General features: G+C 40.0%; 1 protein-coding gene and 2 pseudogenes across 1 annotated transcript; all 3 read left to right on the top strand.

Annotated features, from left to right (window-relative positions):
• The first annotated feature begins 424 nt into the window (after nt 1-424).
• On the top strand, nt 425-5,381 carry LOC145485577 (uncharacterized; annotated as a pseudogene).
• Nucleotides 5,382-6,235: 854 nt separating this feature from the next.
• Nucleotides 6,236-7,695, top strand: LOC145484757 (uncharacterized). The gene has a single exon (XM_081463392.1). It carries the CDS (start codon nt 6,318-6,320, stop codon nt 7,554-7,556), a length of 1,239 nt encoding a protein of 412 aa, XP_081319518.1. The 5' UTR covers nt 6,236-6,317; the 3' UTR covers nt 7,557-7,695.
• Nucleotides 7,696-13,624: 5,929 nt separating this feature from the next.
• LOC145485576 (uncharacterized) lies at nt 13,625-14,787 on the top strand (annotated as a pseudogene).
• The last annotated feature ends 220 nt before the right edge of the window (nt 14,788-15,007 follow it).

The following is a 15,007-nucleotide window of genomic DNA, read 5'->3' as shown; positions in this document are numbered from 1 at the left end:
CAATTCCAGTGCAACGACTTCATTGTTGTTTACTAAGCCACGGAGCGTCCATTGAACGTAATCGCAGTGCATGCCGGGAAGGGTGTCTTCGACTCACTCGCGGGTAAAGATTGCGGTAGATCTCAAGACAAATTTTATTCGTCCAAAACCTGTTCTCGCTTTCCAAACTTTGACGCCGGCAACGCTTGATGTCATCGAATCAAGTGTGCGGAAAATAGATATTCTTATTAGACGATTCATTTCAATCGTCTAAGGATATAACATTAATTGGATAAATCACGTAATTCTTACGAATTTTATTCGAGTTGGCTCAATATTAAAATTTACGCCGATTAGGAACCGAAAGATATTTTGAATCAATAATAATAACATCGATCGATAAACTACGTCTTGAAAATATTTGCACTGTAATAAAACATTCTGAATGGCTTACTTTAGTTCTTGGTTGTACCACTTGTCAAAACACGATATTTGCACCGCATGTAAACTGGTTGTAGGAGCCCGAATTTATAAGTACGCATCAGGTTCTAAGGTTAGCTTGCAAAGCAGAAATCAACTCTTTCGTTACAAATATATAACGATCGAGTCCAAGGTACACCACGATCCTTGAACTGACCAAGTATTGATCGACTTTGCACAGCGAAGTGATAGTGTGGCTGTTATAAGTGTAACATTACATATATATATATATATATATATATATATATATATATATATATATATATATATATGTATATATATATATATATATATATATATATATATAACATTATATATGTATGTACGTATGTACGTATGTACGTACGTATGTACGTATGTATGTACGTATGTATGTACGTATGTATGTACGTATGTATGTACGTATGTATGTACGTATGTATGTACGTATGTATGTACGTATGTATGTACGTATGTATGTACGTATGTATGTACGTATGTATGTACGTATGTATGTACGTATGTATGTACGTATGTATGTACGTATGTATGTACGTATGTATGTACGTATGTATGTACGTATGTATGTACGTATGTATGTACGTATGTATGTACGTATGTATGTACGTATGTATGTACGTATGTATGTACGTATGTATGTACGTATGTATGTATGTATGTATGTATGTATGTATGTATGTGTGTGTGTGTGTGTGTGTATGTATGTATGTACGTATGTATGTATGTATAAAATCGTTACCAGAACTCTCAGGCCAACAAAGGTGTCACAGCGTCAGGAGGATCAGTAAGGAGAGATAACCTTTCTAAAAAGGAACGGGTGGCGCTTAAAGAACTTAAAAATTCTAATGTAGTGATTCGTATACAAGACAAAGGCTCTCGATTTGTATTAATTGATGACAAAGAGTATGAGGAAAAAATGTTTGGTCAGCTCAACAACCGGTTACATTATAAATCTTTGCAACCGGATCCTACTTCTAAGCATTTGGCATTAGTACAGAGTTGGTGTTCTAAATGACTAGGTAAGGGCGAGATTTCTCCCGAAGTAGGTAAGTGGGTTTTGAATAAAGAAGCGAGACAAGGAGTTGCCTTTGGAAATATGAAAACGCACAAAACGGGCAACCCGCTCAGACTTATTACATCTTGTTGCGGCACGGCAATTGAAAACTTATCGGCCTTTACAGAATTCTATTTACAACCACTTGCCCGAAAATTACCATCGTTTATTAAGGACACCACCGATCTGCTTAACAAAATAGAAGATCTAAATACAAGCGGCCCCTTTCCAAATGGCACCTTACTGGTTTCGTGGGACGTGGTTTCAATGTTTCCTAACATCGATAACAAACTCGGCCTCACTGCAGTGAGGAAGGCTTTGAATGCTAGAGAAAACAAATTTCCATCCACGACTTGTATTTTAGAAGCTGTAAAAATTTGTTTGAAAAGTAACCATTCTGTTTTTAAGGAAAATTTCTTTCTTCAAAGCCATGGCACAGCTATGGGTCCAAAGAATGCTTGCAGTTATGCCGACCTAGCCATGGGCGAAATTGATCTCAAAGCTAAGTTTTCTGATCCGATAAAGCCGTCCTTATGGTGGCGGTATCGAGATGATGTTTTTGATCTTTGGCAGCAAGGCCTTCCTGCCCTACATCAATTTACGGATTACAATAATTCTCTGTATCCTACCATTAAATTTGAGTTAGTTTTTTCTGAGCGTGAGCTTCACGTACTGGATCTTACTTTATATCTTATCGATGGGTTTATTAAGAAAGATGTCTATTCCAACCCTACAGACAGCCACTTATATCTTCCATCTTCTAGCTGCCATCCTAAACACGTTTTCAATGCTATTCCTTTTGGAGTAGCCACAAGATTAAAAAGAAATTGCTCGGAGGAAATTTTTCTCGCCGAGAGAACAGCTGAGTACAAAAGGTACCTTGTTAACCAGGGTTATCGCTCTAAATTAGTTTCTGATCAATTCTCCAAAGCCTCCGCCATTCCTAGAAATGATTTACTTAAGACCCGTGGAAAGGAAAGGAAGAAATTATTTCCATTTGTGATCACATTTAATCCAAATCTACCCGACGTAGGCAAAATAATCAGAAAGCATTTATTCATTCTACAATCCAACCCCAAATTAAAAGAACTTTTCCCTCGAAGTTCTATCATACCATCTTTTCGTCGATCAAAAAATCTCAAAGAATTATTAGCACCATCTCGTTTCAAAACTGTCGAAGAGGGACAAATAATTCATCAAAACAATGGTTGTTTCAAATGTGATAGATAGATGCGGCCTGTGTCGAAATGTCTTCGTTGAATCCAAATCATTTCTTAGTTTTCAGACGGGCAAAAGATATACCATTCATTCCAGGCTTTCTTGTGATTCAAAAAATGTAATTTATTTGGCTTCTTGCAAGAAATGTCGCTTGCAATACGTGGGATCTACCACTACCGATTTTAGAATTAGGTTTCGTAATCAGAAGTCTGCTATGCTCACAAACAAAACAACTTGTGAAGTAGCAATACATTTTAACAAAATCCCACACACTCTACATGACTTTTCGTTCCAATGTATTGATCAGGTACAGACCCCAAACAACTCTGAGGAGATCGATACTCTTCTAATTACAAAAGAGGCTTATTGGAGTGCTCAGCTGTTCTCTTTGGCACCCCATGGCTTAAATAAAAGAAAGGAATTTCATTCCAAAAATAGAATTTGTTATAATTAATTAAATCCTCTCCTATATCGTACGTTATTGATTGATCGTTCAAAGGCCCTTTTCTTGGATTTTGTCAGCCTTTTAGGTGTTGATTAGACTCAAAGGCCCTGTCAAGGGATCTTATTATGATTAATATTATTTAAGGGCCCCTCCAGGGATTTTGTTGCTAATTTACCCTTTCAGGCTCCAAAGGCCTCGTTTTGGGATTTTGTTACAGTTGATGTTTTCGGTTATATGTAAGGGAGGGTTTTACTTTTTCCAATGCTTGCCGCGTTGCCTCTTCGGTTATTTTATTTGTTTTAGCCAGTTTGGTCTTTTAGTTTTTAGCTTTTATCTCTCAGACTCCGCCGATTATTTTCATAATAGTTTGTTTTTGACTTATTCAATATTTTTGCGCTTTGTTGATTTTGTTTTTTGTTCTTTGTTAATTAACACCACTTTTTGCTCTTTCACGTGATTTTGTACTTTTATTAATTGTCACTTGTAATAACGTAATCACTAACACCTTAATCTTATTTAAAGCTCGTTTTTATTCAAAAGTTGTAATAACTGAAGGTCTCTGACCGAAACGTTTTTTATTAAATTTTTTAATCTTTTTTACGTCAGAAGTTGTCCGTCCTCACAAATTTTTTAACTTGCTATCTATATATATAATGTTATATATATATCGATATAACTAACTGCAGACAGTACTGTTTCGGCCTTCTGGGCCTCATCAGTGCAGTGCTGAAGACTAAGATGGAGGCTAAGCTTAAAAAGCCGCCCCAAATACTACACATGTGGTAGTATCTAAGCCATTACCAGAGTGCTCAAACTAGCGAGCGAGTGAGCATACGCAATTGCCACAGTAACGACTCATCCCAGTAGAGTACTCAAACTGGACATGAAAGCAGAGCTTTGTATGCCAGCGAGCTATATATCGATATATATATATATATATATATATATATATATATATATATATATATATATATATATATATATATATATATATATGTATATAACATTATCACAGCCTACAACAACCACTGGAAACCACGAACCTCTCCAGATGACTGGTGGTTCTGGCATGTGCCATCGACAAAAACGCCGCGGAAGAGTCCGTTCGCAAGATGTTCGTTGATCACGAAGGAAAGAAAACCATCCAGGTAGTAGTGCCCGATGCAAGCGTCTATATACTGTCAACTACAGCTGGTTCTTTGATCAAATAGCGAAGGGAGTACAAGAGAACATCAAAGCACCTGAGTTCGTGGATGGAATGACGGCAGATTCCAGCACCACAACTGCAGTGCCGAAAATCGTTTCACAGATACTTTGATGTATTCAGTTTAAAACTATTTTTGTTATAAATTGGTGTTTGAATGTGGAATCCCTGCAGTAGAGATGCTAGGTACTGAAGACGACTGGAACAAGTTACAGTCCAAACTGAAGGTACTGCGGACACTGCTTGAACCCATAGAGAACGACCTTGGCTTATCATTGGCGTGGTGGGATCTTGTGGAAAAAGTATTCCGCAAATTGCTGTCTACTTACCAAGGAAGACCAGGTAAAAAATGGTGGAGTCACATCATCAGCTACCAAAACAGCTTTGATTCAGGTGCAATAGGTTTCAAGGGCTGGATTACTGGAGGGGACAAGAGAAGTCATAGATATTGATGAGATGACGAGCGGCCTGGTTAGCGTTCCACTCATCCTCGAAGACCCTGTCTGTTGTGTGAAAGACAACGCCACACTTTTAGCAGGAATGCGCGGTTTCACTGTCCATACTGGTGAGAGAAAAGAGATATCTGTGCAACCATTCCGAGGTTGGTCTCTTTTTATGTCTAAAGACGGGCCATTTCGCAAGTAAGCTCAAGAAGACTCTCCCTCAAGTAAAGTGTCTTCGTATGAAGTTACGGCAACCATATTGGTGACCCAAAACAATGAAACGTGCGGCCATGTTGGTGTCCAAGCCCCGTCCCGTGGGAGTTAAACTCTTTAGTTATATAAACACCTTCTTTTTAATTTATTACAATTAATTTGAATGGCTGCTGCCCCGTTGCTGAAAACACTTTATGGTGCCAAGACGAATACAGTGAAACCTGTATTAAGCGGACACCCTTGGGATCTTCACTAGTGTCCGCGACTGCTCATAGCACAATGTCAAGTCAATCAATGTATCAATCTGGAATAATCTACTTCGACATCGCTGAACAATGTTAAAGGAGTCTGAGCTGAGCTTTCAGAAGTAAAAAAGGCCTTGAAATGTTCGCTTGTTGCAAGTCCGCTGAATGAAAGTTTATTTTACAGTGAATATGGGAAGAAAATTTTGGGACTCAAGCTGGTGTCCACTTAATATAAATGAGGGTGTCCGCTTAATACTGGTTTCACTGTATAGCGTTTTCACATGACATCATGGCTGCCATATTGGTGTTCAGAAACAATGAAACGGCGGCCATGTTGGTGAACCAAAACAATCCTTTGAAAGTTGAACTCTTTTCTTATGTAAACACTTCCTGTTGTTCCAATAAATTTGGATGACTGCTGGCCAAGTGAGTAAGAAGGCTCTACTGTTTAACTGCGTGTAGATTTCTTTTCAGTACACAGTTGGCGCATTCGCACTAGACTACCAAGGCACATTGCTTTCTATTGCTCTACCTAATTCCTCCACTATTATTACTTTTATTATTAGATGATTGACGTCAATCGTCCAGTAATAATACAGAAATAAGACAAATGTCCTAAATCTTCCAAATTTGATCCACGTTAGCTTGTTATAAAAAAAATTGACTGCGTCATTTTAGCCTGTCGGAAACGAAGAAATCATTTGCATGAATTATAAACGCAGGACGTGTGTTAAAAGAAAGGACCCTAATTGATATTACACTTAGCTGTCAGAGCAGATATCAATGAAGGCCATAATTCCAACGTACAGCGAAAGAGTCTGACTTGAACTAACTTTAGCTAGAGTTATTAAAATTATACATAGCAAACGTCAGTGCGACTGCAATATCAGTAAATTATGATAAATGATCATGACAAAACGAAAATGCACCTTCCGCTTGTGTCAACGTTTAAGCGGTTTCTTATTTCACTCGCTTTTATTACCTGCTAGATTTGGTTTTCTAGCTACCGTTGGACGAGTTTAGGTTAACTTATACCATGGCCAAAAACGAATCCAAGTCGCCCATAATCGGTTCCTGTATGACAGCCGATGGCTTGAAACTAAATTCTGTGGTACTCGCGGAGCACCTGATTCCCTCTAGGTTTGAAGACAGCAAGCTTGTCGCAAGACCAGCGAACAAATTGTTCAAGCGTTACACAGATTCCTCCGCCAAAGATATGACAGCCGACGCTTTGAAAATGGAAACTATCTTCCTCGCAGAAACCTTGCGTCCTTCTAACTTCAAAGATAACAAGTTTGCGAATGAATTGATCAAGCCTAATACAGATTTCTCCGCCAAAAATATGGTTCCTGCTTTGGGTTCAACAGACAACGTTTATTCGCTCGGAGATTGCGGATTGTTTTCTTCCATTATCACAGCCTACAACAACCACTGGAAACTACGAACCTCTCCAGATGACTGGTGGTTCAGTGTTGTTAAACGAGTTGCCAGCGCCATCGACAAAAACGCGAACAAAGAGTCCGTTCGCAAGATGTTCGTTGATCACGAAGGAAAGAAAACCATCAAGGTAGTAGTGCCTGATACAAGCATCTATACTGTGGACTACAGCTGGTTCTTTGATCAGATAGCGAAGAGAGTACAAGAAAACGTGAAAGTACCTGAGTTCGTGGATGGAATGACGGCAGATTTCAGCACCACAACTGCAGTCCAGAAGATTGTTTCGCAGATTACATTGATGTATTCAGTTCAAAAATATTTCTCCTTTAAACCGTTATTCTCTTGTGGAATCCCTGCAGTGGAGATGCTAGGCACTGAAGACGACTGGAGCAAGTTACAATCCAAACTGAAGGTACTGCGAACACTGCTTGAACCCATAGAGAACGACCTTGGCTTATCATCGGAGTGGTGGGTTCTTGTGGAAAAAGTGTTCCGCGAACTGCTGACGACCTACCAAGGAAGACCAGATACAGGATGGTGGAGTCATATTATCAGCTACCAAAACAGGTTTGGGTCAGGTGAACATGGTTACAGGGGCTGGATTACCGACTTTCTGGAGGGGACCGAACGCCTTGTTGATATTGATGAGATGACCAGCGGCCTGGTTAGTGTTCCACTCATCCTCGGAGACATCACTAGTCGGCGAGCAAAAGACAACGCCACGCTTGTAGCAGGAATGCTGGGCTTCACTCTCCACACTGATGAAACCAAAGAGTTGTCTGTACAGCCATTCCAAGGCTGGTCTCTTCTGCTCTCTGAGGACTCGCCATTTCGCTAGTAAGCTACATAAGACTTCCCAAACGACATGATCGAAAGAGCCAAAATTAAATTAAATTTAACGGATGCGGCAAAATAGTGACTGTAATAATTAGCAAAAGAAAGGAAACTTCAATAGACACTTTAGAAACGGCGGCCATATTGGTGTCCCAGGCCAAACCTGTGGGAGTTGAACTTTTTCCTTATGTGAACACTTTCTTTGTTATAATCAAATTTGAATGACTGCTGGCCACGTGAGAGGAAACGCTCTATGGTGCCAAGACGAATTGCGCGTTTTCACTTGACGTTACGGCAGCCATATTGGTGTTCCAAAACAATGAGACGGTGCCCGTGTCGGCGTACCAAACCAAACTTTTATATAGTCTAGTCGAGCCTTTTTCTTTGTAAAAACCTACTTTTGCTCCAATAAATGTGCTTGATTAATGGCCAGGTGAATCTAAACGTCCCATTGTTGAACTGCGTGTGGTTCTTCTAAAGGTACATTGTTCACGTATGCGCACTAGACTGCCAAGGCACAATTGCTTTCTATTGCACGTCCTAATTCCTCCACTATTATTATTTTTATTGTTAGATGATTAATGTCAATCGTCCAGTAGTAAAACACTAATCGACTTATGTCTCATATCCTCTAAATTTGCTCTGCGCTACCTCGACCGTTAAGAAAAAATAACTGCTTGCATCATTTCGCTAATTCGCAATTAAGCTACATAAGGCTTCAAAAACGGCGTAATCTAGAGTCAAAACAAATAGTTTGATAGTTAGGAGTTTTGTTAAATTGTACAAATGCAGCCGAATAGTGACTGTAAAGATAAGCCAAAGAAAAGCGAACTTTATCAAATGGACATTTTGAACTCAAACAATCCAGGAGGTTGATTTTTTTTTAGCAATATTGGACTCTTGGACTCACTAGATATCTAGTTCAATGGCTTTACAGCCGATGTCTGCCATGTATGGATCTTTTTCCGCGTTTTTCGTGAGAAATGAGTGAAGTGCCTTGTTTATTTTAGCTTCAAAATTGGACACTATAATATATGTACATCATGACACACAGTACGGAATGATACAGTGTACGCTTGAACCTACCTAACTGCAGTCAAACCTCTATTAATCGGCCACCGATGAAGCGGCCATTTCTTGTTAAGCGGCCAGTTATCAAAGTTCCGAAATCTATGTCAGTAAAATGCTGTAAATGAAACTCCAATTACCCGGCCACCTTTTGTTCATCCCGATTTGGAGGTTAGCCATCAGATTTTAAAATACACGTAGTTTGACTTTCTTTTGGAAAAGACGATGACAGATGAAAGTCCGAACTGAAATAGTCAGAATTTCATGTTCATTATGATTGTCTAGACGAGATTCCATGTTCACTAAGCAATCAGTCCAATCTAAAAAATATTGAAAGTAGATGAACCTCTATAAGGTACCAACCCTATGAAGCGACCACCTCCCATTTCCTCAAAGGGGACCCTTTAATAGGGGTTTGACTGTATACCTGTATCTCTCCTTGTTATAAGGCAAATAAGACTTTGACATATTCCTTTCATCCACCCGGATATGTTGCTATGGACTGCAACCTCGATATGTTGGTATCGTGGATTACCGAGTTTCTGGAGGGGACAACAAGTCATAGATATTGATGACACGACGACCGGCCTGGTTAGTGTTACACTCATTCTCGAAGACCCTGTCGATTGTGTGAAAGACAACGCCACACTTCTAGCAGGAATTCTGTGCTTCGCTGTCCATACTGGTAACACAAAAGAGGTGTATTTACAGCCATTCCAAGGCTGGTCTCTTCGCCATTTTGCAGGTAACCTCCGGAAGACTCTTCTTCAAATAGAGTGTTTTCACATGATGTCACATCAGCCATATTGGTGTTCCAAAACAATGAAACCGCGGCCATGTTGGTGTCCCACGCCAATCCTGTGGGAGTAAAAAATGTTTCTATACAAACACATTCTTTTGTTATAATAAATCTGAATAGCTGTAAGCCACGTGAGTAAAAACGATTTATATTGTTAAGACGAAGAAATCATTTTCACATGACGTCATGGCAGCCATATTGGTGTTCCAAAACAATAAGACGGCGGCCATGTTGGTGTACCAAACCAATCGTTTAGGAGTTGAGCTTTTTTCTTATGTAAAGGATTTCTTTTGCTGGCTACGTGAGTAAAACCGGTCTATAGTTAAACTGCGTGAAGTTCTTTTTTTTTCAAAGAAGATTGTGCAGACATGCGCATTAGACTGCCCTAGCACAATTGCTTTCAATTTCCCAACCTGATTCCTCCACTATTGCTTTTTACTATTATAAGGTGATTGATGTCAGTCGTCCAGTAGTAAAACGCTAGTCGTTTAATGTTGTACATGCTCCAAATTTGATCTGCGTTGTCTCGTTAAGAAAAATTAACTCCGTCGTCATTTAGCCAGTCAGGAACGAACTGATATTTTGAATGAACTATACTGGCAGGAAGCTGGCTAAAAGAAAGAGCACTAACTGATACTGCGCTTAGCTATCAACGCACTGAGATATCAGACTGATGTCGTAAATCCTCCAAATGTGATCCACGTTAGCTCCTTATAAAAAAAAAAATTATTAAATCCATTTTGAAATCACTGGTTATCCTTGCAATCTGATTGGCTCTCACTGGTGGGATTTATTCACGAATTGCACTATTTTTTCTCTAAATCGCATCTTTTCCTCAGCCAATGAGAATGGGACAGTAAAACAAAACAAACAATCAGATTTCAAGATTAGCTCAAAGTAATCAATAAAATTTCAGGAAAATGAAAGGTAAAAAGCTATTGCGTGGAGAATTTTGCCACAACTATTGCCAAACCTTTGTTATTATTGCAGTTTTTTGTTTGTTTGTTTGTTTTTAAATTGACGAATTTAATTAATTACAGTTTCTGAATGCCGATTATGAGCTCCTCCAGGCTTAATACCTACTTTAATGGAAGTTTCCAGCTTTCCGTGTCCATTTTGACGAATATTTTGGCGATTTTTCTTCAACATCTGTTCAAGATCCGTATCATACCGAGTCCAGTAAAACATAAACAAACGAAAACCACACAACAACAAATTCAGAGCCATCTCAAGAAGGTAGATGTTTCCAGGTTTCCGGAAGTTTCAAACGAAGCAACAAAAGAGCTTAACTCTGTCGCTGTGAATAAACATAGTCAAAAGACGCCACACTGCACAAAATAGTGAACGAACGAACGTCTTACGAAGCCGGTGCCAGTCCCGCCATCTTGGAAACATCTTAAAACAAATGGCGCCGCAAGAACTTGACAAGGTCCTGAGTATTGAGTCCTACGCCGAGGTCACAAAAAGAAACGGAGATGATAACGAGCTGGACTCCCTTAAAATCATGCCATTGAACGGTATTTAAAAGAAAAAAACTTACTATCCACTGGGCAACGTGCACTCGAGGGAGTTTCACAACTCAAAAGAAATCGATCGCATAATTACACAGGCTATGCACCTTCAAATTCCTTCTCCAAAGACAATGAAAAGTCTCAGCTTCAACCACAGAAGAAAAGAAGGCCTTCCATAATTGATTCAGGCGACGAGAATTGAACTTTTAGACCTGAAGTAGACTATTTTCGTTCTGACTTCAGAACTGCTTGTTTCTTTGTCATGCTCGAATGAGTTTTCGTCACATGACATCGTTTTGCATACTAAATGGTCGCAAAGACGTTTCCGGTTCCGCTTTTTTAACAAACCGGCTACTGGAACAATGCACCAAAAATCTAAAATTTAAGGCGATAAAATTGTGCAATTTCAAAATGGATCTAATAAAGTGGCAATTGAACTTCGTATGGAAGGCGCGGTGGCCTCATGGTTAGTGCGCTCGTCTCCGGATCCAGCGGTCCGGGTTCGAGCCCTGGCCGGGGACATAGTGTTGTGTTCTTGGGCAAGACACTTTACTCTCACAGTGCCTCTCTCCACCCAGGTGTATAAATGGGTACCGGCGAACTTAATGCTGGGGGCAACCCCACGATGGACTAGCATGCATGCAGGGGCGAGTAGAAATACTCCTAGGCGCTTCATGCTACAGAAACCGGGATAAGCTCCGGCCTGATGGGCCACTTGGCTCGTATGGAGACTTTTTTTGAACTTCGTGTCGTGCAATTTTGGTCTGAAATCATACTTGTGATTTCAAATCGAAATCACGCGTATGATTTCAGACCAAATTGCACGCCACTCAGTTCAATTACCATTATTAATCACATAATTTAGCCCGTCAGATATAAAGAAATGTTCGCATGAATGATAATCACAGGAAGTGTATTAAATGAAAGGGCCCTAATTGATATTGCACTTAACTATGAAAGCAGATGTGAATCAAGGCCATGATTCCAACGTACAGCAATAGAGTCGGACTCGAACTCAAATAAGCAAGAATTATTAAAACTATGCATAGCATGCGTCAGTGTGACTGCGATATCAGTAAATTGTGATTAATGGTCATGACATTAAAAAAATGCACCTTCCGCTTCTCTCAACACTTAAGGTTACAGTATACCTTCGGGTCGGCAATTTTCTTCAAATTTGGGTTTTTGGGTCAAAATAGAGGTCGAAGAATAATCTCTAATTTCTGAAAACAATTTTTGAAAAAGGCTAAATATTAGCGGAGAAATGGCGGTTTTACGTTTTCACCGGAAGTAAAAGTTGACCTCTTGATTGACAGCCCTATGGCGTGTATGCAATCAACCGAGGCGATTTTCGCGGGAATTACCTATATGGATGTCACGAATTGACTACTCAGTTGATCAGCATTGTTGTTCTGACTACCCAGCATTTTTGATATTAGGCGTGTCTCTATTAAGTTATAAGTAAACATAGACCACGTTTAAACCATGGACCGGTTCGAAAAAGCGAAAACAGCGAAGAACGAATGAAAATACATCAATGAGTGAAGAAGCGAAAGTTCGCCACGCCGATGAAGCTATAGTTATCGTATAAGGCGGGCAAATATTCGTGGTGAGAGGAAAGAAAGGTTCTGTAAAAATTTCGGAACTTGACAGCAATAACAGGGATGCTGACAGAGACTCTTCTGATGAGTCCGATATCGACGAATTGTCGGACTCATTGAGACCATTTGAAATATTATCCATGCACAGTTGCCCACAAACAGTTGCTCTCCGCGCTCTCTTTTGTTTGTTTCTTTCGCTCAGCCACTCTAGCGTTCGTATCCTTTTTAGTCTTCCCCATTTTGGCAGACCAGCTTCAAGAAAAACCGAGCTACAGAAAAATTATCTCTCTGTCTTCGGTTCCTTGAGCGCATTACGAAACAGAAGAGTTTTTTAGAGATTCGCGCGTAAATTTCACCAGGAGGTTAACGGTAGTAAAGTTTCCCTGCACTGATTGGCTTAGTTACCTGAGAACCCAGTCGAAGGCGTTTGTGGAAAGAGTTTGTTCGCGAAGCAGAAAATTTTTCTTAGCGCCGTTTTCTCGAATAAATTTTTTCACTTGAAGCAGACACTTTAAAGAGTTATAACTCAAAGGGAATTTGTTCAATTGCCCTTAAATTTGGACAGTGGCTAGTTTAACATATAAACTACAAAAGCGTGACTGGGAATTGTTAATTTCGAAATACTTTTTCTTCGAGAGCGATTTTTGTACGATCACTCCACATGTTTTTAATCCTATTTCGAAAATGTTCTGTAACTTTTTACTGCAATTAAATATGCCAAAACGCAGACACGTTTTTTAAGCGCTTTGGGCCCAGAAACCGAGGAAAAAATTAAATTGGCGAAAAACGAAATTCGCTTTGACTTGTAGCTTTCGAAAGGTGATTCGGGCGCTCGCATTTAGTGGTCGTGAAAAATTCGACAATTCATTTTCCTTCATTTTCTTTGATAGCCAGCTCCATAAGCTTTAATTTGATATAGGGGTTTAGGTATCTACAGCTTAAACTGCACGCGCAACATCGCTTGCGCGCGAGACACCCCTGAAGGTATACTGTAACGTTAAGCGGTTCCGAGTCATTTGACTCACTTCTATTACCTGCTAGATTTGGTTTTCTATATAAGCTACTGTTGGAATAGTTTATATTAACTTTTGCAATGGCCAAGAACGAATCCAAGTCACCTGGTATCGGTTCCTGTATGAGAGCCGATGGTTTGAAACTAAATTCTGTGGTACTCGCGGAGCACCTGATTCCCTCTGAGTTTGAAGACAGCAAGCTTGTCGCAAGACCAGCGAACAAATTGTTCAAGCGTTACACAGATTCCTACGCCAAAGATATGACAGCCGACACTTTGAAAATGAAAACTGTCTTACTGGCAAAAAACTTACGTCCTTCTAAATTCAAAGATAGCAAGTTTGCGAATGAATTGATAAAGCCTAACACAGATTTCTCCGCCAAAGATATGGTTCCTGCTTTGGGTTCCACGGACAGCGTTTATTCGCTAGGAGATTGCGGATTGTTTTCCGCCATTATCACAGCCTACAACAACCACTGGAAACTACGAACCTCTCCAGAAGACTGGTGGTTCAGTGTTATCAAACGAGTCGCTTGCGCCATCGACAAAAACGCCGAGAAAGAGTCCGTTTGTAAGATGTTCGTTGATCACGAAGGAAAGAAAACCATCCAGGTAGTAGTGCCCGATACAAGCATCTATACTGTCGACTACAGCTGGTTCTTTGATCAAATAGCGAAGGAGTACAAGAGAAAGTGAAAGTACCTGAGTTCGTGGATGGAATGACGGCAGACAAAAGACCTCATTGATATTGATGAGATGACAAGCGGCCTGGTTAGCGTTCCACTCATCGTCGTAGACCCTGTCCGCCGTGTAAACGACAACGCCACACTTGTAGCAGGAATGCTGGGCTTCAATGTCCACACTGATGAAACCAAAGAGTTGTCTGTGCAGCCATTCCAATGCTGGTCTCTTCTGCTCTCTGAAGACTCGCCATTTCGCTAGTAAGCTACAGCAAACGGCGTTATCTTAAGAGGCAAATCAAATATTTTGATAGTTGAAAGTACGGATGCGGCAAAATAGTGACTGTAATAATAAGCAAAAGAAAGCAAACATCAATAGAAACTTTGAACTCAAACTGATACAATGAAACGGCGGCCATGCTAATGTACCAGGCCTATCTTACGGGAGTTGAACTTTTTTCCTATGTGAACAATTTCTTTTTTATGATAAATTTGAATAGCTGCTGGCCACGTGAGAGAAAACGCTCTATGGCGCCAAGACGAAATGCGCGTTTTCACATGACATCATGGCAGCCATATTGGTATTCCAAAACAATGAGACGGCGGCCATGTTGGTGTATCAAACCAATCCTTTGATAGTCTTGTCGAGCTCTTTTCTATGTAAAAACCTACTTTTGTTCCAGTTAATTTGCTTGAATAATGGCCAGGTGAATGGAAACGCCCTATTGTTGAACTGCGTGTGGTTTTTTTAAAAGGTAGATTGTTCGCGTATGCGCACTAGACT

This window comes from Orbicella franksi, chromosome 4 (assembly GCF_964199315.1).
Source record: "Orbicella franksi chromosome 4, jaOrbFran1.1, whole genome shotgun sequence".
Classification (NCBI taxonomy): Eukaryota; Metazoa; Cnidaria; class Anthozoa; order Scleractinia; family Merulinidae; genus Orbicella; species Orbicella franksi.
This window is presented reverse-complemented; position numbering and strand designations above follow the sequence as displayed.

Bases quoted from the DNA above. Each gene is read 5' to 3' on its own strand.
- LOC145484757 (XM_081463392.1), top strand. From the start codon at position 6,318: ATGGCCAAAAACGAATCCAAGTCGCCCATAATCGGTTCCTGTATGACA.